Raw genomic sequence first — 27,399 nt, 5'->3', positions numbered from 1 at the left:
CAAATTTGCGATCTCTGACTCATCAACACAGATGACATGTATAACATTGTTGTATCAAGACCAACTGTAGAAAGAATGCTTTGCCTGCTTTCCACCAAGCTGATTTCAAAGACCAGAGGGAAAGCTGGTAAAAATCCAGCAGAAGATTCACTGCCTTGGGAGGGCTGTCTACAAAGTCTTCTCAGAGTAGAGATTTCCAAGATAGGAGTTGGCAATTGCACGCAGTCACACACTTATTATGGAGAACACAAAGCAAGTAGGGCCTTGATCAATTTAGTTCTCCCCACCTCTACTCTCAGACTGGACTACTTCCCAGCAAACAGAATCACAATTTACATCAAATAATTTCTTGGTTAACATTAATCCTGCCATAAATGTAGATAAGCAAAGAAACATAAATTAATTGATGCATCTGTCACACGAGTACAGCACAATCTAGAGGTACTACAGCCTTAGAAAAGACGTTTACATGCAAACTCTTGAAAATGAGAAAAAACAGGCCTGAGAAACAAAAGCACCACAAAAGTTCAAAGAAATGTACCATACAAAATGTGAAAAGCTGTTTTGTTTGTCAGCGATAATTAAGTAGCACACTGCTTTCCAATCTGCTTATCTATTATTCTTTCTAAGCGTAAAGCGCACAAATTTGTATTTTACAGTGTGATATAAGTTGATTATACAACTGGATCAACAGCACATTTGATAGCTGAGTTCCATGTACCAAATATGGTGCTTGGGGTAGTTTAGCTCAGTTAGTTGGACAGCTGGTTTGAAATTTAGAGTTATACCAATAGCATGGGTTCAATTCCATTACTGGAAGATCAGCATGATGGCTCTGGCTTCCCAATCACAGCTCTCATATGAGATGTGGCGACGCTCATGGTAAATTTACAACCAGCCACCTCCCTCTAACGAGACAGCAGACTATGGTCCTTAGGGACTTTCACATATCCCTATAATATCTCCAGCTGGGTCCAAAATCTGGTTTTTAAACTGAGAGCAGTCATTTTCTTGACCGCCACAAGTAAGCATTGCAGACTAAAACTTTGCTTAGAATTTCCAGATGGAATTTTTTCAGTCACTTAAAATGTTTATAAGAGTTGTCAGCTAATCTTCTGTCACAGAAGGCGGAGATTAGGAAACCACAGCTGAAGTTACATTTCCCTTCTTGCCATGCAGACAGATGCACGGGACAAACTCTGTGAAAGGAGGAAGAAAACTGGAAAATTATAAGCCAGGTCACCTCAATATCTGTCATAGGAAAGGTGGCTAAATTGATTATTAAAGAGATTATAGCTGCGCTCTTAGAAAGTCTCATGGTAGTTGTGAAGAGTGAGCATGTTTAATCAAAAGGAAACCATGTTGAGCCAATTTAATGGAGTCCTTTGAAGGAGTAACATGCACTATTGATGCACTAAGAGGAGCTTGCAGAAAAAAACATACTTGTTATTCCAGAAGGCATTTGATACGGCACCGCATCAAAGATTATTGCAGAAAATAAAAGCTCATGTTTCTGGGGAGGTAGGAGGCAAATATGTGCATGGATAGAGATTGGTTGATGTGCAGAAAAGACTTTGTGTAAATGGGTCTTTATTTCATTGGCAGGCTGTGACGACTGGAGTCCCGTAAGTGTTTGTGCTGGAGCACCAACTTTTTACATCAAAGACTTAGATGAAGAGAGCAAATATACAGTAGCTAGATTTGCAGAGAGCACCAAGATAGCTAGGAAAGTATGCCATGAGGAAGGCAGAAGGAAGTTGCAGACAGATATAGATAGGTTGAGCGCGTGAGCAAAAATTAACAGATGGAATACAATATGAGAAAATGTAAAGTTGTTCACTTTGCAGGAAGAATGAAAATTTGAAGTACTGCTTAAATGGAGAGGAACAATAGAATTCTAATGTGCAGAGGGATTTGGTCATTCTCACACTTGAGTCACATAAATTTATATACAGATACAGTACATAGTCAGGAAGACTAACTAGATAGTGTCCTTGTGGGAGGAAGTCGACACAAAAGTAAGGCAACTATTCTTCAGTTATACAGTGGTTGGTGAGACCACATCTTAAATGCTGTGTGCAGTTGTGGTTTCCTTACATAAGCAAGGATGTAAATGCATCAGGGTGGTTCAGATGTGGCTTACCATGTTGATACCTGGAATGTGATGCAATAATGGGAACTGCAGATGCTGGAGAATCCAAGATAACAAAATGTGGAGCTGGATGAACACAGCAGGCCAAGCAGCATCTCAGGAGCACAAAAGCTGATGTTTCGGGCCTAGACCCTTCATCAGAGAGGGGGATGGGGCGAGGGAACTGGAATAAAAAGGGAGAGAGGGGGAGGCGGACCGAAGATGGAGAGAAAAGAAGATAGGTAGAGAGGAGAATATAGGTGAGGAGGTAGGGACGGGGTAGGTCAGTCCAGGGAAGACGGACAGGTCAAGGAGGCGGGATGAGGTGGTAGGTAGAGCAGGTTGTCTTATAAAGGATAGGTTGGACACTTCAAGATAACAAAGTGTGAAACCGGATGAACACAGCAGGCCAAGCAGCATCTCAGGAGCACAGAAGCTGACGTTTCGGGCCTAGACCCTTCATCAGAGACACTTCAGACTTCTTTCCACTGGAGTTTACAGAGTGGGGGTGGGGGCGGTGTGACTTGATTGAAGTATATAGGATCACAGATGGTCCCGAAAAGATGGGCATGGAAAGGATATTCCCACTTGTGGGTCAGTCCAAAGCTATGGGACACAGTTTAAACGCAGGGGTCTCCTTTATGGTCAGAGTTGGGCAGTTTTCTTCCTCTCTCACAGTGCTGTACAACCTTGAAACACTGTCTCAGAAGATGGCGGCGGCAGGGATATTGAATACTTTTAACAGAGGTGGATAGATTCTTGTTAAGATACATTAATCAGGGTCAGTTGGAATGAGGAATTTAAAAAGTCAAATGGTTCAGTCATGATCTTATGGAACAGTAGAGAGGGTTCGAGGGGCTAGATGATCTTCTGCTCCTGTTTCATTTACTCCAATGTATTTTGGAAATTTATTTATGAATTTTAAGATAGCCATTTAAGGTGAGTGGTAAAGATTTAAAAGGGACCGGAGGGGCAATTTTTTTTGACACAGAGGTTGAAGTGTGTATGTAACGAGCTGTCAGAGGACATAGTGGAGACGGATACAATTACATCATTTAAAAGGCATCTGGAGGGTTCACAAATAGGAGGGGTTTAGAGGGATATGGGCCAAATAGGATTATATCAGTTTAGGATATCTGGTTGGCGTGGTTGAGTTGAGCCAAAGGGTCTATTTCCATTCTGTATAACACTGTGGCTGTGATAGTTTGTAATTTTTGCATGAGTGTTGTTCATGTAGCTGTCAGGGGTTCTACTAAAAATGCAACACAGAATTAGTCTGCGCCTTATTTGTTTCCAGAGTGCACTCTGGAAATAGCTATAGAACTCCTCAGTTGGCCTTTCTTATAAATATGCAATATTTCACCTCAAAAGACCCATCAGGAATGAGCAAACAGCACTTCAATTCAGAAATCAACTGTCGAAATGCATATTAGGGACCACTGTTTGTGAACGTGTCCGGGAAGAGAGAATTTGAATTAAAAAAAAATAATGTTGAATGTTCTTCCTGCATGTTTCATTAAACAGAGTGAACATTCACGCAGTATTTAACTGGCCTCTTGAAAATAGGGTGTGCAAAATTAGCATCATGCTTAAAATATTCATGCCACTTCATTCTCATATTGTCAACCACTGCCATAGATTTAATTCTCTTGCTCACAGGTCCATCATCCAAGATGGGGCATAATCCTGTTAGAAACAATGCTGCAAGCAAACTTATCAGTGAGGGCACTTAATAATGTGCCTTCACAGTAACAGCTGTCAGACCAAAGCGTGCACTTTTGTAGTTAATGTTCTACACAGGAAGCACTGTATCACGTAGTGGGCCCTCCATACAATTCTGCTTAAGCATTAGTTCTGACAGGCTATCTGAAGTAGTTGGGGAAAAAGAGACAATTTTATATCCATGATCTCCTCCAGCTTTGTAACCTTTCAAGATTCTCCTGTCATCAGTCACTTGAGAATTCATGACTTGAATCACTCATTAATAGTGTTTCCAGTTGCCTAGGCACCAAGCTCTGGTAGTCCCTCCCCAAAGCTCTACACTGCTGTCTCTCTTTCTGTTCCTTTTAAGTTACATCTTAAAGGCTTCCTCTGTGACCAATATTTTGCTCATATAGTTCAGTGTCAAATGTTGCTTCATAGCACATCTGCACAGCAATCTTGGGACATTTCACTACATAGCAGCTACATAAATGCAAGTTGTTAGTGTTTAGGGTTTAGAAATTACAGCTTAAAGTATTACTCTTCGGTAAGATAAGAAGCCATGGGAACCCAATTAGTTTGAAAACAATTTTTTATTAATAAAGACAAATTGAGGAAAACAAGACACATTTTGTCAAAGCTTGCACATATCAGGCCAATTCACAAGAATTCAAGGGGAAAAGAAACATTTATACTGCAGATTAGAGTACTGATTAGTTGGCATGTCGACTTTCATTAGTTGAGAGGTTTCCATCCATTAACACTGATTGACAGTTAACTGCCAGGCTTTGTTAAAATGTTCAACCAAGCAGGTTAACACTATTTGCTCAGCATGGTCCTGAAAAATGAACCAACAAGGGGGGGGGGCATCTATTTTGATGGGTTGAAACAGGCACAGTGCATGTACACACTCTTTCAATGTGAAAAGAACAATGCCTTCTGTACTAATTTTCATAGCTTCCAGTATGTACAGATGTGCTCACTGCAAGCCGACTGACAATCCTAGACTGGTTGCCAGTGAAATATGACATTTGCTGAATAATTCAGAGTGTGCAAAAAAATTCTAATTTATAGTGGCTCTTCTGAATTTGGATTGGATAATGTCCTTGGATGATAGAATTGAATGAGGTGCTGGATCATATATAGTAAAGATATATTTAAAATAACATGAATGAAAAAACATTCCATTAAGTAAATGTGACCCATGTAAATTAAGGAATAATATTATTATACGAATTGTTTGGTAGTACGGAAGCTGAGTTGTCAGTTTATGTAAACCATGCATTTAACCTCCAACTCCACTGACATACAAAGGGAAAAGAAAAATTATTAGGTGATGTTCATTTGCTTCCATAAAACTCATGTTCCTTAAGTAACATGATAATCCAATTCAGTAAAATATTAATACCCATATTGAACAATCTTTTAATTTATCGGTTGTCATAAGCATGAAACATGTTGGAATCCATGGAAGGGGAAGGATTTCCAGCTTTGGGAAAGGACCAAGAGTGTGGGTGAAGGCTCAGGGGTAATTCCATTTCAAAAACCAAGAAATCTGTACAGCAGTCTCAGATCCCTTTGGCTACTGGGTTTTGTTGAAGATTGGGAAACTCAAGCTACCAGCTTTATAGCTCAAAGCCTCACGAAGATATTCAGATGACTGACTTTCTGGGAGAAAACTGGTTGACTCCATCCACCCACTCTCACATCAGACCTTTATGCTTGTCTGAATCATTTACATTAAAACGAGCCAGGATGGTTTAATTTGGTTTGGGTTTGATTTTTTAAAAATTTAAACATCTCAACAGATCAACCAAGGGACCAGGGTGTTAAAAACCCCCACTACATCTCAATGGTGACGCAGATACAAACTTCTGCTAGTTTTAGCTTCTCCTGATGAAGTTGTCAAAACCAATATCCTATCCAGGGACCAAAAAAGTCACTAACACCTTGAGCTAAATACCAGCTACACTTCATTATTATCATTTCTGATTCCAGTGAGTACCCTGTACCACCATCTCGCATTTCTTTAAGATATAAAACTGCACCTTTAAAGTGTCATCTTTAGAGGAGTTTTGTTCAGGAGATTCTTTCTTAATTCATCTGTGTCTATGTCACTGTCAACAGTAGAAAAACCATACAAAAGGCAGGTAATGATTTTGTATCAGAGATAATGGGAACTGCAGATGCTGGAGATTCCAAGATAATAAAATGTGAGGCTGGATGAACACAGCAGGCCAAGCAGCATCTCAGGAGCACAGATGAAGGGTCTAGGCCCGAAACGTCAGCTTTTGTGCTCCTGAGATGCTGCTTGGCCTGCTGTGTTCATCCAGCCTCACATTTTATTATAATGATTTTGTACCTGGTTTTCCTCAGCAGATCAGGTCAGGGATCCAAGAATTAAAATAAGTGATCCTGGCTAATCCTGCATAGGAATTGCTATCAGCTAGAACTTTGTAGCAGCATTGAAATATGCCTCGAAAAAAATCAGCTAAATACTCACTGCCTTTGATATGCCACATGGAAGAAAATAATTCAGAATTTATTTTCTTAATTTTTCAGTGCTTAATAGCTATATATAAACTCATAACTTGCAAAATACATTTGTTTAAACTCCAGCAAAGTAGAGATGAACAACATTCTTCTGAAGAAAACACCCGAGTTCCTTTCCTAAAGTGTGAGACCATACAATAATGGACCAATCTACACCAGAAGAAACATTGGGAAATGGCAAGCTAACTTACGTTAAAGCCTACTTGACAAACAAAGCACATCAGAAAGAAAAGGCTACTTGACGCAAGCATTTTATTTTCCGGATTTGCAAGTTTACTGTAATTTATGCCTTAATGTTTTATAATAAAAATAGAGATATTAATTATAATTAGTGTCAATATCACTCAACTGTAATTAAAAAATGTTCCTCACAACTAATTATAATTGGTTGAATACCAAAACAAGGTTTGCAAATTAAACAAAAGCCCTTAACTAAAAACTTAAATAAATCATGAATTAAAATAGAATTTTTTTCATTTGTATTAACTGACGGTAAGATTTTTCTAATAGCTGCCCAGGAATATGAATGAGAGAAGAGCAAGTTCAAATACAGTACTCAACTCTTACATGTTTCTGGATGTTTTATGAGGAATTAAAGAGATAATAATTGTTCTTTAATAACACGACAAATTGGAAGTTCTTTCAGTAGCCTTGACAATGGAGCCTTATCAATTCACTTTTGACAGCATCTTTCAAACGTGTAATCTCAATCATTTAGATGGTCAAGAGATACAGAGACATGGAAACACCACTGCCTGCAGGCTCTTGTCCAAGCCACACACCATCTAGATTTGGGGCTATAATTCTCTTCCTTCACCGTCACTGGATCAAGGCCTTGGAACTCCCACCTTAACAGCATTGTGAGTGTACCTTCGATGTAGAGTCAGAGCACAGAAACAGACCTGTCAGTCCAATCATAATCCCAAACTAAACTAGTCCCACTGTTAATAAAATGTGAGGCTGGATGAACACAGCAGGCCAAGCAGCATCTCAGGAGCAATAGAGCATCAGAGCCTCTCTGATGAAGGGTCTAGGCCCGAAACGTCAGCTTTTGTGCTCCTGAGATGCTGCTTGGCCTGCTGTGTTCATCCAGCCTCACATTTTATTAAACTAGTCCCACTGCCTGCTTTTGGTACATATCCCTCCAAATATTTCTAATTCCATACTTATCTAAATGTCTTTTAAACACTGTAACTGCAGCCACATCCACAACTTCTTCATTACAGACACAAATCACCCTCTGTAAAAAAAGTTGCCCATCATGTCCTTTTAAGTCTTTCTCCTCTTACCTTAATAACACGCCCCCTAGTTTTGAACTCCTCTGCCCTAGGGAAAATACGCTTCCATTCATCTTATCTATACCCCTCGCCACTTTATAAACCTCTATAAGGGTCCCTCAACCTTCTATGCTCCAGTGAAAAATGTCCCTGTCTATTCAGCCTCTTATAATTGAAAGCATCCAATCCCAACAACATCCTGATATATCTTCTCTAAACCCTCTCCAGCTTCATAACATCCTTTTTATAACAGGGCCTATAACTGTACCCAACAATCAAGATGTGGTCTTCCTAAACCCTGTACAATCTGATTGAGGCTTTGACAGCTTTGGCATCCTCAGGCTCCCAATGCCAGAGGATGCCAGTTACTTCCAACTTTACCTGCAATGGCTGTGGTACTAACTTTCATGTTCCCGACAGCCAGGTCCCACAGCACATCAACAACATACAAAGTGTCAAGCTTCTGAAAGGGCACTCCTGCTTTGCTCTTCTTACAGGCAAAGTGGGCAATACCGTCTAACCTCTCACCTCATTACCCACTCTCATAACCAGTCCAGATCCCTCAGGTAAGCCTCTGTATTCTCCAGAGTTTACCTGCAGCAGATTAGACTTGCAAGGTCTTTCCCCTAACATCTGCAAAAACCTCACTTGCTCTACCTTGAGGAGTAAAGTTACAGCATTTCACAAAAAAAAAACCCACAAACAGAGACATTTCAAAGGGCAATGGGTGGGTCCTACATGCCCTCCTCGAATCAGACAGTTTTAGGAGGCAGATAAATTGACTGATTCTTTGACCCAGAGCAAGATCCAGTCAGCAACAATAATGGGACTAACCAGGCCTGATTTGAGAGTGTGGATTAAAAAAAGCTTAATTTCCAGGCCACCAAGCGATCGCACCACTTTTTTTTCGGGTGTTTTACATCTTCACCTGAACTCATTATAATGGGTCAATAAGACCTTGAGAGAGGACAGAGACGAAGATGACTGGAGCAATGGTTCTCAGTTAGGAAAACAGCAAAGTAGAAGCAGAAAGTGCTGGGAAAACTCAGTAGGTCAGGCACCATCGAAGAAGACAGAAAGGGAGTTACATGCGAGTTTTGAGAAGATTTGTAGCTCAGGTTGAGGTTCTGAATGTGAGTTTGCTCGCTGAGCTGGAAGGTTCGTTTTCAGGCATTTCGTCACCATTCTAGCTAACATCATCAGTGAGCCTCCGACGAAGCGCTGGTGTTATGTCCCGCTTTCTATTTATCTGGTTAGGTTTCCTTGGGTTGGTGATGTCATTTCCTGTTCTTTTTCTCAGGGGATGGTAGATTGGCTCCAAATCAATGTGTTTGTTGATGGAATTCCGGTTGGAATGCCATGCTTCTAGGAATTCTCGTGCATGTCTCTGTTTGGCTTGTCCTAGGATGGATGTGTTGTCCCAATCAAAGTGGTGTCCTTCCTTATCTGTATGTAAGGATACGAGTGATAGTGGGTCATGTCGTTTTGTGGCTAGTTGACGTTCATATGTATTCATAACAACATGACCCACTATCACTCGTATCCTTACATAGCGCAGTTGATGATTTCTTTCATCGTTTTTCTGTTGACTGGGATGATGATTGGGACTGCCAAATCTGTCAAGGAACATACTAAAAAATATGTGGAGTTTAGCAAAAAAACAGGGTTCCTGGGACATAAGTTTGTGCTGCATAATTAATTTTCCAAGTTAATAGCCAGATGTTTCAAGGAGTGACCATCTCATACAGGCTGCTACTCCACCCTTTTCTTTTAAATGGAAGAATGCCATATTTCTGAGAGGTAATTTCAATCAGAGCTCCTTCAAAAAAAGTGGAGCGATTGTTCCATTTTGACAGTTCTCTCATGGCGCAGAAACGTCGGGGAAATGCACACTGCATTCCCTTTTCACAGCAGTCAGCTGCCACATTCTGAAATGTAAAGGCAAGAATCGCAGACAATCACAGTGAGAAATCCTTGAAATGATAACTACACAAGTTGTGAGGTTACAATGCCAGATGAGTAGGGGTAGAGTGCCAGGTTCGTGAGATAGGGTGCAAGGCAAGTAAGGTGCCTGGTGGGTAAGTTACTCCCGGGGCCAGAGGTAGGCTGCCAGGGAGTAGGTGCCATGTAGGTATGATGCTAACGATTAGGACATCAGGTGGGTAAGATATGTAGGAGCAGATGGTCAGTTGAGTAGAATGCTAGAAGGATAAAGGACAAGGTAAAAGGGGTAGGGTGCCAGAGGCAAGGTGGCCAGGTAAGTGATGCATGTTTTAGGGTGGGTTTCGAAAGGAAACTGATCCAGTCCAGGGCAAGGGGAGGGCTAGCTAGGGAGAGGAGTGCTGTCGGTCAGGCCCAGAGTAAGGGAGGGCTAGCTAGGGAGAGGAGTGCTGTCGGTCAGGCCCGGAGTAAGGGAGGGCTAGCTAGGGAGAGGAGTGCTGTCGGTCAGGCCCAGAGTAAGGGAGGGCTAGCTAGGGAGAGGAGTGCTGTTGGTCAGGCCCACAGTAGGGGAGTGTGTGTCAGGTCTGGTGGCATGTGGGGTCCACAGGGGACTGGGAGAATAGGGGCAACAAGTCTAGTACCAGAAATGGGGATTGTCAGGTCCAGAGAAGAGTAAGTGTTGGGTATCAGGGGTGTTGTGTCAGGGTCTGGGGACTGTTACGATGTCTGTGAGGGCCGCAGAGGGAGTACATAAGTTAAGTATTGGGTCAGTTGAATATTTACTCAGGACTTTCACACATTTAATAATTTAACTTCTCCTCAATAATTGTTTACTTAACTCTTGAAATTCATTGATTGAAATGGATACTCTCAAAGAGTTCCAAACATAGGGTAAAACTGAGCAGTGGAATCTTCAATTTCCCATGCAATTCCTTGGGGGTCTGCTAAGATAGGGATTCCACACAGTCCCCATGTGCAACTCCATCTGCACTTGAATAACTATTGTGTGGCCAGTGGAAACTGAGGACTATTATTTTCACAATGGGGTGCCTATCAAGTGAGCATTTTGATGTACAGCTCCAACTGCTTGCACAATGGACTTGTCTGTTTATATAAGAGACTAGGCAGTTAAGGGATGAAACACCTGAGTGAAATGTTTGCTTGAATAAGGAGTTAGTTGAAAGAACTTCAATGCATTGAACTTCTTCTTATCAATAACCGTGGGTTCTTCATAAACACTGAAGTCATTAGCAGACACAGATTATCTAAAAGGGAAGGGCAAAGGTTAGCATAGGAGTTATAAAGGGCCATGGAAATTATCAGGACATGAGGGTACGAAAGGTCAAGGGAGATGGATAAATTGATGTTGGCTGGCACAGAGAGTATAAGAAGCCACATGGATGGATACAGGACCGAGTGAGATCATGGACAGTGAGGGGGTGAGAGCAAGAGGAATATTTTATATTTTAATCTTTAGCCACATTGCCAGAGATGACAGGCAATCTTTCCACCCAGCCTCCTCCACTTTGGCTCCCAATTCAGAGTCCCGCCAAACCCTGGATCAAAATGGGAAACGTGTGCAACTATTTCTTCATAGCTGCCTTGCAGAGCCTGGATTTCTCCTTCATACGAGTGTCCAATCCGGAAATAAAAATCCGTTTCATCTTTAAAACATGTAATTTCTTCAGCTTTTTGAACCTACGGTACACTTTAAGTAAAGTATAGCAGCAAATTATGGCAAACCACCACATCTAAATGAGGAAGTGGTTTATGGTTCTGTGCAATACTGTGCATTGGTACTTGTCAAAAATCATTTTGCTAACTTCATGAGAAAAAAAAAAGTCTACACATCCTGAAAACTTACAAGAGTTCAATATGAAACATGTCAGAAAGTTTAAAAGAAAAATGGGTTGTTCAGAGAAAGGAGACACTATTATAAAATCCCAGGCAACCTGTTTGATATAATTCACTTCATCATTTGGCATTCACACTTTCTAACCTTAGTGAGAAACAAGAGCAGTAAAAATAAGAGCTGAGAAAAACAATTTCTGGCACATTAGGACAAAAGCCACTAAAACAAAGCATTGGTAAGAGCAATAAACTGAGAAACTGCCTTGAGAATCTAAAACACCATTTGTTCTTTTCATTAATACAGTACACCTGCTTCCTAAGAGAACTTTTTGAATGCTGGCTTTCCTTTACAAATGTCATTTATGCCTCCTCCTGAGTAGCTGATGGGCTTCTTTCTCAGTCAGTAGAAACCAATTAATCACAAGTGGTTTCAAAGTGAATTTATCTTTAGTTTGATTTGAAAATTCATTGTGTAGGGTGGAATGTAACGGACACTGGGAAATTGGTGCAATAATACAATTAATTCTGGCTGTTAAAAAAATTAAATTACATATTAAGGGTCTTAACGAATGCTGCCTGCTCCAAAAAGGGGAATGCTACAGATACTGTAGTCAAGGACATGATGTGTAAAGTACCGGCTGTGATAAACAAGGAGAGAAATATAGTATTAATACGATTAGCATCCTAGAAAGTGGATATATCATCAGAGCTTGCTTAAAGGTGCCACAGACATTAGAAAGAAATTAGGGAGGAAACAGCGCAAGACCTGAGTGTCATGTTCCAATGCTCGTTGGATACAGGTGTGTGATGAGCGACTGAAGGACTACTAACGTTATAGTTAGTTTTAAATCAACCTGTTCAGACATGTCACGACACAGCTCTGCAGCAGACAGGGCTTGAACCCTGACCTTCTGGACCAACAGCAGAAACAATCATTGTGCCACAAGACCGTCTTTTGTTTGAAAAGGGTGGAAGGGACAGGCCAAATTACTACAGGCTAGGTAATCCAAGCTCAGCAGAGTGCAAATTATATAGGGCTCTTGAATGGTAAAGCCCTTGCCTCGGAGCCAGAAGGTCCAGGTTTAAGCCCCAGCTGCTTCAGTTGTGTCTTAATACTTCTGAACAATTTGATTAAAATATTTAGAGGACAAGTCATTTGAACGAATTCTGACCAACAGCATAAAATTAGAAAAGCACAGATAAATCAACATGGATCATTAAGAGAAAAATCATTAAGAGTTTGAATAACTGGTTTGAACTTATTGAGAAAGTAACAAGCAGAATAATGAGGGTTGTACAGTTGACGTGGTTGTCATAGACTTTAGCACAGGTTTTTGAGAAGGTCCCACATGGCAGGCTGGTTTGAAAAAGTTAGAGGCCCACAAGACCAAGGGGAGTTGCGGCTTGAACACAAAATTTGCTCAGCAGCAGGAGACAAAAGGTAATTATCGACTCATGATTTTGGAACTAGGTGTTTCCCCTGTGGGGTTCTACAGGGTTCAGTAGTGGGTCCCCTGTTTTGTGTGATAAATGTTAATAATTTAGATGTAAATGTAGGTGACATGATCAAAAAGTTTGCAGATGTCACAAAAAAACTGGCTATATGGTTGATAGTGAAAAAGTGAAATAACTGCACAGAGGCTGGTATTCCATCACCAGGTCACCCTTTATTTACATGTGCACAGTATATGGGCTCCAACCAGTCAGCTCAGAGCCAGCCCCTAGTCTGAGGTAATGCTCTGAATCTCTTGATTTTATCTGTCTGTCAGAGCTCCCCGTCTGGCCCAAGTTAACAATCCCAATCAAGGATCTCAGTCAACGAGATCCACCTGGCCCTCATTCCAATCACTACAGATGGATAGTGGTGGACTGTCAGATGGTATCAATGGGCTGGTTAAGCGAGCAGAAAAGTGACAAATAGAATTCAACCCAGAGAATGGTCAGATGATGCATTTGTGGAAGTAAAACAAGGAAAACATAATAATTGGGAGGATACAGAGATGTGGAAGGGAAGTGAGGATCTATCAAGTGAATGCATGAGATATTCCTGAAGGTAGCGGGTCAGGTCAATAAGGTGGTTAAGAAGGCATATGGAATCTTACCCGTTTTTAATCTGGAAGCAGGAAGTTATGTTGGAACTATATATATCATTAGTTAGTACTCGAGTATTGAGTGCAATTGTGGTCACCTTTACAAAAAGGTACGCAATTATACTAGACAGGGTACAAAGGAGATTTGTAAGGACATTGCCAGGACCAGAAAAATGCAACAGTGAGAAAGCAGGCCATTCAGCCCATCAAGTCCACACCGACCCTTCGAAGAGCATCCCTTCGTCCCCCTACCCTATTCCTGTAAACTCTGCGTTTCCCATGAATAATGCATCTAGCCAGCATGTCCCTGCACACTATGGGCAATTTAGCACAGCCAATCCACCTAAACCTGCACATCTTTGGACTGTGGCAGGAAACTAGAGCATCCAGAGAAAACATATGGAGGCATGGGAGAGTGTGCAAATTCCACACACAGTCAGCCAAGGGTGGAATCAAACTCGGGTCATGGCATTGTGAGGCACTGAGTCAACATTAGATAAACTGGGGTTATTCTCCTTTGACCAACGAAAGCTGAAGGGAGATTTGATTGAGGTGCACAAAATTGCAAGAGACCTGAGTAAAAAGGGAAGGGCCTGAGCAGTAACTGCGGAGAATGGATATAACATAGTTAGTAGAAACACTACAGGGGAGATGAGAAAACCATTTTTCAACCATTTAGACAATAAAGGTCTTGAACTCACCGCCTAAAACAATAGTTAGGGACAGAAACTGTAAACTCATTTAAATGGTGTTAGGATATATACTCAAGTGCCATGATCTACAGCCCTACAGACCAAATGCTGGACAGTGGGATTAGACCGAATAGCTTGTTTCTCAGCTGGCACAAACAACATAGGCCAAAAGGCCTTTTTCTGTATTGAAAACATTCGATGTTTCAACATGCTTCATCTTGGTATTTATAGCCCAAGATAGTATGACATGAGATCTGTGGGCGTGGACATGTGCTTTTGTGGAACAATTACTTACACTGCCAACAGATGATTTTTACAGGACTTCAGATGGTTTTATGAGCAAGTACCCTTCTATCTTGTAGTACACTAGCAGTAATTATAAATCCTAACATGCACATATGCTTAGATGCAGGAATCTGCAAGATGATCATAGTTGAGAGTTAAGAAAAACTCCTTAACGTAAACTAATGAATAGCCAGTTCCAAATGATATGTAAACCAAGCTAGGCTTATACCTTTGATTTGTATCTCTGCTATTCTGCTTCACTTAAGCAAAACTATTCTGTTCTCCACAAACAACAATTTATGATATGCTTTTCATTTATGCAATGTCACAAGGCACTTTACAACAGGGTCGTAAAGCAAAATATAAAACAGAGCTGCATAAGCAGAATAAAATGAAAATGTTATAATAGCATAACAAGCCCTGCAAAGAAAGAGTTAGCTCAAATTTAAATCAATCCCTGAAATTCAGGTGAGCTTAGGTTTGAATTTCAGTTCGAGTAACAAGTAGCATGCATGGTACAAAGTACTGATTCATCACAGCAAAATAAAGTCAGGCATCAACTTCCTGTTCATTTTGATGGACACTGTAGCAATTAATGGTGTAGAAGTAAGTACCAAATTTAATAAAAGCAAATAATTAGTTTGCAGTTTTATACTGCTATTTATATAGATTAATTTACTGTTGTTATTGGCTTCCATCTTTACAGTTATAGGATGGTTTTCTACAAACTGGTCCTTTGTACACTAAGATGCATGAGAACTTTTCTCACACTTAACCACATGACTTTAAGAGGAGCACAACATCACGAAATGCATCTTAGCCTTCCGGATCTGTGGTTGTGTACAATGAAATAAATAGTTACCACAATCTCTCACACTGCAATGTTGCACTTGGAGTGAGAATTCACAATTATTTACTAGGTAGATATATAGCCCCCGGTAAAATTAGCACTGACATTTAGCCTCAGCAGCAACTTGAGCCAGGTCTCTAGAGTAAACAATTCCTACAGATCCTGATCTCCTTTGCCATGTTATAAAGTGGAAGTCAACTCCCTCTTCCAACAGCTAAAACCAAAACAGCTAGAGGCATGCCTTGCCTTATAATCTGTTAAAACAGCCCCCAATCTGCTATAAAGGAATGGTTAAATAAAAAACCCTGGCACTCACTTTACAACCAACAAGTAACAAGTTATTTCTGACAGTGAACAAATTAATTAAATTATTAACAAACCAAATAATTCCCTTCTAACTACTAACTATTCCAAACTAAACAATATTCTAATGGTATGCTATTCCAATAAATACAGGTCCTCCTTGTATAAACCAAAATAGAAAAAAAGTAGAATTTGTTATCTTGAAATTGCAGCCAGGTTATGTCTTCTTGAATGTTCTGTGTCTTCTCCAACAAATTCCTCTGTTAAGAACGCCCTCTCAGTCAAATTCTTTTGACAGGAATATAAACCCCAAGTGCCATAGGTACCTATAATTTATATGGTGCTTGCTCTAAGCCTTAGAGAATTCAGAGAGCCAGTGATTCTTCCTTTTAGAACTGAAAGCTGTTCTCTTGGCGGATGGCAGTTGGCTCTCCAATGTTCCAAATGTCCTCAGCTTTTATAATCTTGATGATATATCATTTTCTCAAAATAGGATTGGTCCTATGTTATTCTGTTCATCAGATATAAATTAATCGATTTTTGGTATCTAAGGGCCCAATCTAAATTAATTGGCTAAATACAAAAACCTGCTGTCTTGGTAAAAATGCTGCTTTGCCTGCTAATGGTACAGCCTTTTGATATAAAGGTTTCAATTCAGATGCTCTGTGCACCGACAAACTCAACGACATCCTCTATGAATCTATAAGCAAAAGAAAACACATCATCTATTAAAGGGACCATCACTGCCTTCCATTAGCATTTTACATACACCAACAGTTTACAAACACCAAATTCTAATGTCCTGCCTTCTAAATCACAAGTTCTCTACCCAACTTCACAACACTTCCCACTGCCTAAGAAAAATAATGAATCATCATTACGAAAATATGGCTTTTTTTCTTTTCTAAACCTTAAAACCATTATTACTAGATCCCTACCTCATTAACCTAGAATTAGAATGTAGAACATAGAACAATACAGCACAGAACAGGCCCCTGGGCCCTCGATGTTGCGCCAACCTGTGAACTAATCTAAGCCCATCCCACAACACTATCCCATCATCATCCATTTGCTTATCCAAGGACTGTTTAAATGCCCCTAATGTGGCCGAGTTAAATACATTGGCAGGCAGGGCGTTCCACGCCCTTACCACTCTGAGTAAAGAACCTGCCTCTGACATCTGTCTTAAATCTATCAACCCTCAATTTGTAGCTATGCCCCCTCATACAAGCTGACGTCATCATCCTAGGAAAAAAGACTCTCTCACTGTCCACCCTATCTAATCTTCTGATCATCTTGTACGTCTCTATTAAATCCCCCTTAGCCTTCTTCTCTCCAATGAGAACAGACCCAAGTCCCTCAGCCTTTCTTCTGGGACGAAGGCCTTATGACCAGGCAACATCCCAGTAAATCTCCTCTGCACCTTTTCCAATGCTTCCACATCCTTCCTGTAATGGGGCGACCAGAACTGCACGCAATATTCCAAATGAGGCTGCACTAGCATTTTGTACAGTCGCAGCATGACATCATGGCTCCGGAGCTCAATCCCTCTACCAATAAAACCTAACACACCGTAAGCCTTCTTAGTAGCACTAATCAACCTGGGTGGCAACTTTCAGGGATCTATGTACATGGACACCAAGATCCCGCTGCACATCCACACTACCAAGAATCTTTCCATTGACCCAGTATTCTGCCTTCCTAGTATTCTTCTCAAATTGAATCACCTCACATTTATCCGCATTGAACTCCATTTGCCACCTTTCAGCCCAACTCTGCAGTTTATCCAAGTATTATCCAATTATATATCTCATACTAATTCTACATATATACAACATTGAACACTACCACTTCTATCTTTTTTAAACATTTTTCTTTTAAACTGCAATAAAGCATCCACAATAACATTTTCATGGTGTGCAATATGTAAATTAAATGTTTGTAATGTAGACTCCAATAAAATAATCTGGTGTTCTTCTCCTTACATCTTCCCAGAAACGTCAAAAGGATTGTGTTCATTATACACTACCCTCTCTGGTACATTCTTTGCAATGTAGACATTAAAATGTTATTCGGCAGTACCAAACTCTAACTCTTTTTCAATAGTTAAATATTTTTCTGGCGGATATTGAGCTTTTTGAAAAAAAACTGACTGACCTTTCAATTCCACAGTCATCCCCAGCGGAATGACAAAACTCCAACACCTACATGGCTTGCATTGATAGTGACTTTAAATAGTTTCAAGGAATTTAGTGTGGCTGAAACCGGTGCAGTGGTTAATACTGCTTTTAAATTTTCAAATGCCTCCTGGCATCGTACTATGAACCGAAATTTTGAGTTCTTTTTTAAACAAAATCTGTCAGCAGTGCCACCACGCTACTAATGTTTGGCACACATTTCCTTTAGAATCCGCTCAATCCAAAAAGTCGTAGCACTTTCTTCTTTGAGGATGGTCTTGGAAATTCCTCAATTGCCTTCATCTTCACGTTCCTCAGTGTTATCCCTCCGTGTCCGATGTTGTGCTCTAAGAATGTCACTTCTGCCTTCACATTCTGTTTTTGATAAGTTTATGAGCAACTTTGCCTTCAACAGTCTCTCAAAGAGTTCTGCCAAATGCTCCACGTGATATTGAGACAAATGGGTAAAGATCAGCAAGTCATCCATATAGATGGCACATAGAGTTATTCCTGCCACAGCTCTGTTCATAAGTCTTTGAAAAGTGCCAGGTGTGTTTTTTTCATTCCAAAGGGCATGACTGCAAATTGATATAGCCCATTTGAAGTTACAAAAGCAGAAACTTCTTTTGCTCTCTCCGACAAAAGGTACTGGCCAGTAACCACAAAGTAAGTCCGACTTTGCGATGTAGGTGGCTTGTCCTACTTTTTCCACACAGTCCTCCAGCCTTGGAAATGTAGGAGTCAGATTTGGCCATGGCATTGACCTTTCAATAATCCATGCAGAATCAGTGAGTATCATCAGGTTTGGGAGCCAACACAATTGGCGAAAATCACTTGCTTTGACTCAGCTCTACAATGTTTTCTTGCAACATCGTTTCCACTTCCTTCTGTACCTGTGCTGCTTTGAGAGGATTAAGCCTGTAGAAGTGTTGCTTTATCAGAACAGCATTCCTGAAGTCATTCTCACGTACCATTGCATTAATCCTCTCCATTCTATTTCTACTTATGTCTTCAGTCTTTGAATACAATTCTCTGTTCCTAAGACAGATAGCTCACTAACCTATCCTATTCATTAACAACTTCCTCATTAGTCAATTTATTCTGAGGCACATCAAAATCTACATCATCTGGATTGGATTCCTCATTCTGAGTGGCAGTAATCAATACCCATTTCTCCAGATCTCCTTCCCTGTCATAATAAAGTTTCAGCATATTCACATGACAAGCCCAATAATATTTTTTTCGTATATGGTATCTTTACCAGATAATTCTCCTGAATTCACTTCTTCTCAATCTGATAGGGACCACAAAAACTTGCTTTGAAGGGATCTTTTACCAATGGTAATAGCACCAGTACTTTATCCCCGTGGGCAATTGTACAAATTTTAGATTTCTTATCTGCTTCTTGCTTCAGTATGTGCTGTGCCACTTTCAAATGTTGTCTAGCTAATTCAGCTTCTCTGTTTAAGCTTTCTCTCACTTCAGATACACGGTCCAGCTGTGAGATCTCGGAATTCAGACCGATCAACAGTTCATTAGTTAATTTTAAAGGCCCTCTTACTTTGTGTCCAAATATCAATGCGGATGGAGGAAATTGAGTTGATTCATTTGAAGCATCTCAAATAACATAAATGGGATACCTTTATCCCATTCAATACCCTCAGCATTGTCTTTAGGGTCTGATGATTCCTGGGATTCAGGATGGTACCTACCAGATTTAAAGTGTTTAAATGGCTAAATTATACATGGCCTCCTTAAATAAATTGGCAGTTAAATTGGATCCTTGGTCTGACCGAATATGGGTGAAGAAAGCAAGCAATTCCACCACCACCTTTTTTGCCTTGGCAATCCATAATGGAATTACATCCAGAAACCTGGTAGACACATCGATTACGGTTAGTAAATACAGTTTCCCACTTTTGGTCGAGGGAGGGGACCTATCACAATCAATCATAACCCATGTGAAAGGTTCTTCAAATGCAGGAATTGCCATCAAAGGCACTGGTTTTGTCACTAACTGTGATTTTCCTACCATCTGACACATATGACAGGTACAGCAAAATTCAACCATATCCTTATGTAATACAGGCCAATAGAAATGCTTTTGTACCTTAGCCTAACCCTTCCTCACTCCTGGATGATCTCCTAAAAGTAATTCGTGTGCTACCTGCAATATGTCCTGTCTGCATTCTATTGACAACACAATCTGGTGAACTTCCACCCATGTCTCATCTGCACTAACATGCCAAGGTCTCCATTTTTGCCTTATCTCTGTCGCAGAAACTTCTTTTGCTCTCTTCCTCTGCTTGTAACTGTAATTCAAACAGTTCCTTGCCTGTTCAAACTGCTTCACCTGCAATTGAAGTCAGGCCATTTCCAAAGATTGTGATGGTCTTTCCAGCAAATTTAAGTGTTGAACTATTACTGTTATTAAATATTCTTTTCTCAGACAAAGGAAACTCGAACACCAGCCTGTCTGCTAATTCCAGCAGCTTTTCCTTGCTCACCTTTCGTAACACCCCCAAAGTCACTACTTCCACCCCCAGATAACTCTTAGTCACTGAAACAGCCATGCCCACACTTTTGATTTAACCAACAAGTAACTAAACTTAAACAGATTTTTCACTTCTTACCTAAGTTTTATTTAAAGATCTAGGACACGAATCCCCAAGTCTGTTTAAATCTGTCCAGATCCATCCATATCCACTGAAATCCTGGCCCTGATCTGCCCAGATCCTGGACCCGTGTCATCATTATAAAATGGAGGTCAACTACCCCCTCTGATACCTAAAACCAAAACACCCAGAGAGGCGTGCCTCACTCTATAATGTGTTAAAACAGTCCCCACTCTGATAATAAAGGAGTGGTTAAATGAAATAAACACCTGACACTCACTTTATAGTCAACAAATAACTTATTCATCTAATAGTGAACAAATGAACGAAACTATTAACAAACCGAATAAATCCCTTCTAATTACTAATCATTCCTAAACAAAAGAAGATTCTAATGTTATGTTGTTCTAATAAATATAAGTCATACTCATATAAACTAAATTTTAAAAAAATAGAATTTAGTATCTTGAAATTACAGCCAGGTTACATCTTCCTGAATGTTCTGTGTCTTTTCCAGCAAATTCTTCTGTCAGGAGCACCTTCTCTGTCGAAATTCTTTTGTCAGGAGTGTTAACTATTTGTGCCTTTGGCACCTTTAATTTAGATGGAGCTTTACTCTAAGCCTTAGAGAGTTCTGAGAGAGCCAGTGATTCTTCCTTTTAGAGCTGAAAGCTGTTCTCTTGACAGATCGTTGTAAAAACGCTGCTTTCCTTGCTATCAGTATAGCTTTTTGATAGAAATGTTTCAATTCAGGTGCTCTGTGCGCCTGTAAACCCACAAACCTCCTTTCTGAATCTCTAAACATAGAAAAAACACACTTAAAGCGACCACGCAGTGCTTTTCTCAATGCATTTTACAAACACCAAATTCTAATGCCCTGCCTTTCAATTCACAAGTACTCTACCTAACTTCACAACAGGCACGTTCCAGAATGAAAATGTGGTCTCTCGTTTTAAAATATGTCAACTATTATTAATGGCTGTCAAAGTATCAATAGAGAAGTGAAAATGTCATTCTAAATGTGACTAATCTCTTCTGCACACGTGTAAGTGTATTATTATGGCAGTGGCCTAGTGGTGATGTCATTAGCTGAATTCCAGAGGTGAGATGATAGCGATAGCCCTTGACATCAAGGCTGCATTTGACCAAGTGTGGCATCAAGGAACTCTAGCAAAACTGGAATCAATAGATATCAGGGGACAAAATCTCTGGTAGCTGGGAGTCGTACCTGACACGTAACAAGATGGTTGTGGTTGTCGGAAGTCAATCATCTCAGCTGCAGCACATCTCTGCAAGAGTTCCTCATGGTAGTGTCCTCGGCTCAATCATCTTCAGTGACCTTCCCCCTCCATCATAAGGTCAGATGTCGGGACATTCACCAATGGCTGCACAATGATCAGCACCATTCGCAACTCCTCAAATACTGAAGCAGTCCACATTCAAATAAAGCAAGATTTGGACAATATCCAGGATTGGGCTAACAAGTGGCAAGTGACATTCGTGCCACATAAATGGCAGGCTATGGCTGTCACCAATGAGAGACAATCTAACCACTGTCGTTGACACCCAATGGCGTTACCATCACTGAATCCTCCACTATTAACATCCTAGGGGTTTTCATTGACCGCAGACTCAACTGGACTCATCACATAAACACAGTGGTGACAAAAGCAGGTCAGAAGCTACAAATACTGTGGTAAGTAACTCATCTCCTGACTCCTCAAAGCCTGTCCACCATCCACAAGGCACAAGTCAGGAGTGTGATGGAATAGTCCCCACTTGCCTGGATGAGTGCAGCCCCAACAACACTCAAGAAGCTTGATGCCATCCACGTCAAAGCAGCCCACTTAATTGGCACTACATCCACAAGCATCCACTCCTTCCACCACCGGCACTCAGTAGCAGCAATTGGTACTATCTACAAGATGCACTGCAGAAATTCACCAAAAGATGCTCAGACAGCACATTCCAAACCCAAGTCCACTTCCAACTAGAAGGATTTGGGCAGCAGACATATGGGAACACCACCACCTCCAAGTTGCCCTCCAAGTCACTCACCTTCCTGACTTGGAAATATTTCAGCGTTCCTTCACTGTCGCTGGGTCAAGATCCTGAAATTCCCTCCCTAATAGTATTGTGGGTCAGATTGCAGCGGTTCAAGAAGGCAGTTCACCACCACCTTCTTAAAGTCAACTAGCGATGGGCGAGAAATGCTGGCTAGCCAGAGATGCCCACATCACACAAATGAATGAAAAAAAAAGAGAGACTAGTAATGCTGAGCCTCCCTCGCCCACCACCATTGGAGTTAGATTCCCATCAGGATCTCTGGTGGAATCTGTATTTGATGAATGAATCTTTAATCAGAAGCTTGTCATAGAGACCATGAAAAATTATTGTTGATTGCAGCTTAAACCTCATTGGGGTTCATCCATGTCCCATTTAGGGAAGGAAACCGGTTGTCAGCCCAATTGCGGCTTAGTGGTAGTGTCCCTACGTCAAGACAATGAGGCCTGGGTTCAAGGCCCACTTGCTCCAGCAGCATGTAATAACATCTCTGAACAGGCTGATTAGGAAACAAAAGGCAAAACAAAAAAGAATTTACATATATTTATATAACATGGCTAAAGGCTGCTGAGGTGCAAGATCATGATAAGTACTGAAAGAAAAACAGAAAATTCTGGATAAACTCAGCAGGTCTGGCTGTTTCTTCGGATACAAAAACAGGAGTTAACGTTTCAAGCCTGTATGGTTCTTTTTCAGAATATCTTCAGGAGTTCTGAAGAAGTCATACTGGACTCGATATGCTAACTCTGCTTCTCTCTAAAGATGCCACCGCGCAATGTGCCTTAATGACTACCACCTAGTAGCTCCAACCTCCATAATCATGAAGTGTTTCAAGAGGTTGGTCATGGCCCATATTGACTCCAGTCTCCCAGCCTGCCTCCGTCCCGTTCAATTTGCCTACTGACATAACAGGTTCACAGCGGACACCATTTCCTTAGCCTTGCACTCATCCCTGGAACATCTCGACAACAAGAACATCTACATCAGACTCCTGCTCATCAACCACAGTTCTGACGTCAATGCCATTATCCCCTCCAGACTGATCTCAAAATTCAGGGACATAGGTCTTGACTCTACTTTATGTAACTGGATCCTCAGCTTCCTGATCCACAGACCACAATCAGCGAAGACAGGCGACTGCACCTCTTCCATGATAACACTCTGCACACCACCTTATGTAGGTTCATATGGCCTTGGGCAGAGCAATTACTGTATCATCATGGGCTGAAGGGCCTGTACTGTTCTATGTTCTAGCACTCAACACTGGAGTTGTCCCAGGGATGCATCCTCAGCCCCCTACTGTACACCCTGTGCACCCATGACTGTGTTGTTAAATTCTGAACAAACACCATCTTCAAGTTCGCTGACCACAGCACCATGGTAGGACAGATATCAAATAAAGGTGAGGCAGAATACAGAAAGGAGATAGAGGGCTTGGTCACATGTTGCAATGATAACAAACTCTCTCTCAATATCAATAAAAATAAAGAACTGATCACTGACTTCAGAAAGAAAGTTGGAGAACACACACCTATCTACATCAACAGGCTGGACATTAACAGGGTGGACAGCATCAAGTTTCTCGAAGTGACAATAACCAAAAATCTGTCCTGGAGTTCCCAAAAAGATGAAACGGTCAACGAAGCACAACAATGCCTCTTCTTCCCCAGGATCTTTGGCATATCCATAAGGACCCTCACCAACTTTTATAGATGTACCACAGAAAGCATACTGTCCGGGTGCACAACAGCCTGATATGGTAACTGCTCTGCCCAGGACCATAAGAAACTACAGAAGGTGGCGTGCACAGCCTATACCATTACAGAAGCCAACCTCTTGTCCATGGACTCAATTTACATGGCTCACTGCTGCAGAAAGGCTGCCAACATCATCACAGCCCCATCCTACCCTGGTCATGCTCTCGCACAACCTCTCCATCAGGCAGAACATACAGCATACTGAACACATCCAGCAGGTTCAAGAAAAGTTTCTTCCTTGTCATTATTAGACGAATGAATGGAATGTCTAATGTTAAACAATGCTGATCTTGCCTAGCGCTCATCCCGTCTGGTGTAACCTGTATACTTTACTGTCCAACATTTCTTTTAACTCTTATTCCATTCGTCCTTGCTTACTGTGATCTGCCTGTGCTGCTCGCAAATGAAGCTTTTCACTCTACTTAGACACACGTGACAATAAATCAAATCAAAATTGCATCCTCTGCATCTGTTTTTTTTCATTCATTCATTCATTTATTCATAGTAAATACTAATTCTGTACTGATTAAAAAAAAATTGAAGAGTGCAGCTCCCCACATATACCTACATTTGTAAACAGAAACTTTTATTTGTGGAATAAACCCCACTGGCAACATGAAAGACAGGATGTCTTTTATACCATTATTACAGCTATATGCAAAATGAATTGCCCAACACACCAGTCAAGATATTCCTGCATGCACGTAAAACAGAGGAGCAAACCATATATTTCAATACACAGGACTTGACAATTACGGGACATCCTCTTGGAAATAAATATAAGGTTATCTCATAAAAAACGAAAGTGCTGCAGATGCTGTAAACTAGAAATAAAGGCAGAAATTGCTGGAAAAGCTCAGTAGGTCTGGCAGTATTTGTGGAGGGAAATCCACAGATGATGCCAGACCTGCTGAGCCTTTCGAGCAATTTCGGTTTCTTGTTAAGGATACACTATTGTTAACAGCTGAATTATATTTATTTCCCATGTCCATTCCACAGGCCCACAAGGAGAGAGCCCTGCTATTACAGATCCCAAATTGCTATGTTTTGTACGTTTAAGAGGAACGGTGAGCGCCGACTACACAACACGTTCAGTGTCTTGTTCGGTCAAAACTCACACCGTGCTACTTTGGAAATGACCAGCTCCCACCGTGCTACACACTGTTGTTTAGTTTCCTACCCAAACCCCGCCGTGCCCTTTAGTTCTTTGTTTTTATTTTGACTGCCCCCAACCCACCCCCTTTCTTCTCACCTTCGCTTTCTCCTTCCTCCTCTTCTTCCTCACCTCTTCGTGCTGCCTCGGCTTCTTCCAGGGAGGCGTCGCGGCATCCCCGAGCAGCGAGCGCTCCTCCACCGGCGGGGCCCGGCTGGCGGCGGCGTGGCCTCGACCCTGGAGGAGGAAAACAGCAACAACAACGAAGACGACGACGGCAGCCGCCAGCAGCAGCACGACGGAGGCGCCCGGCAGCAGGCGCAGAGCGGTCGCGGGTGAAGCACCGAGACCGGGATCAGAGAGACCGCCTCCGAGCAGCCACTCGCTGCCCCGCAGCAGCAGCACCTGCAGCCAGCGCGCGAGCGGCTCGAGCATGGCGAAGGAACAATGGGGCCGAGTGGGACGTTCCCCCGGGGAACGGGGAGGCCGTTGGACGACCTAACGTTCCAAATTGGAACCTCAGGCCGGGCGCGCGCGGGGCGATGCTGCCCGCGAGCTACCACACACAAATGCAAAAAGCTCCACTTCCCGCAGGCAGAGAGAGAGAGAAAGAGAAAGGATACGGGAGAGAGGAAAGCAGAACAAACGGGTTCTGCCCAAACTTTTCTTCCTGCAATGCCTCAACTTGTGCGTGCTGCTGCACACATGACGGTGGCCATGAAAGATCAAACCGTCCAAAAACACATTTTGCAAAAAAAATTAAAAGCAGAGAGTGCAGTTCTGGAAAGACGGTCTCACGGGACTGGAAACGTGAACTCTTGCTTTCCTCTCTGTCTGTCTCTCGCTCGCTCTCTCTCTCTTCACAGTTGCTGCCGGATCTGCTAAGCTTCTCAACAATTTCTTTTCGCAAAAATAAAATGTAAACGAAGAGGGATGCACTTCCGAAAAGAAGGGCTCACTGGACTCGAAACGTGAACTGTGCTTTCTCTCGCCACAGATGCTGCCGGATCATGCCGAACTTCTCCGGCAGTTTATATTTATGCAAAGCTAAAATCTGAAAACAAAGGAGAATGCGGTTATGAAGGTGCGTCATTAATTAATTCTGCCTTCTTTCTTCGCAGTTGCTGCCGGATCGACTGAGCTTCTCCTGCAATTTCTGTTTTTGCGAGAAAAAAAATGAAATTTGAGACAAAGAAGGATGCACTTCCAAAAAGAGGATCGCTGGATTCGAAACGTGAACTTCTGTTTCCTCCACAGAGGTGCTACCAGACCTACTAAGTTTCTCCAGCAATTTCTATTTCATTTTTTTTACTGTGATGAAGGGAGGGGTTTTCAATTTGTGTTTGTCGATTTGTATAAAATGTAATAACTGTCTGGGGAGGAGGAGGGGAACTGCTTCCATCAGCCGCTTACATGATGGTAATGTCGATTGGACAATTGCATTCGACTGAACTCATCTATTTCACCACCGCGGCAATCGATGGCATTCAGAGAGTACAGGTTGCTCGTCTGTAAGATATGGGATGAACATTGGGGCCTTGGGAATTAAACGCAACATCCAGCAAAGCAGATAAATCATATGCTAATGGAAATACCCAAGTAACAGACGCAAATTTGCATTAACAAACGAAAATGCCAATCTGAATATGTTTCGAGGGATAATTTATTTTTGGCTCGTAGGTTACGTTTTCAAAATGCCGTTACAACATGCAGATACACGGGTGTATCGAAGCATCTGCAACTTCATTCGCATTGTGGGAAGGCTTCGTCTCTTTGCTCCTGAAGGGTCTTTTTTAATTTGCAAAATAGAACATTTAGAAAAACGACTTCATTCGCATTGTGGGAAGGCTTCGTCTCTTTGCTCCTGAAGGGTCTTTTTTAATTTGCAAAATAGAACATTTAGAAAAACGACTTGCTGTAGATTGCTTTAAGCTTTGAATCGTGTGTTCAGAGGCACTG

General features: G+C 41.5%; 1 protein-coding gene across 2 annotated transcripts in view; it reads right to left on the bottom strand.

The window, feature by feature from the left end:
* Positions 1 to 26,668, bottom strand: part of LOC125452929 (protein LYRIC-like) — an 87,748-nt gene extending 61,080 nt beyond the window's left edge. The window contains exon 1 of one of the 2 annotated variants that reach the window (XM_059645649.1): positions 25,540 to 26,668. In XM_059645649.1, coding sequence (XP_059501632.1) covers positions 25,540 to 25,875 — 336 coding nt within the window. In that variant the 5' untranslated portion in view covers positions 25,876 to 26,668. The remainder of the gene's footprint in view (positions 1 to 25,539) is intronic. The other variant, XM_059645648.1, reaches the window with a different exon arrangement.
* Positions 26,669 to 27,399: the final 731 nt, after the last annotated feature.

This window comes from Stegostoma tigrinum, chromosome 4 (genome assembly GCF_030684315.1).
Source record: "Stegostoma tigrinum isolate sSteTig4 chromosome 4, sSteTig4.hap1, whole genome shotgun sequence".
NCBI lineage: Eukaryota > Metazoa > Chordata > Chondrichthyes > Orectolobiformes > Stegostomatidae > Stegostoma > Stegostoma tigrinum.
This window is presented reverse-complemented; position numbering and strand designations above follow the sequence as displayed.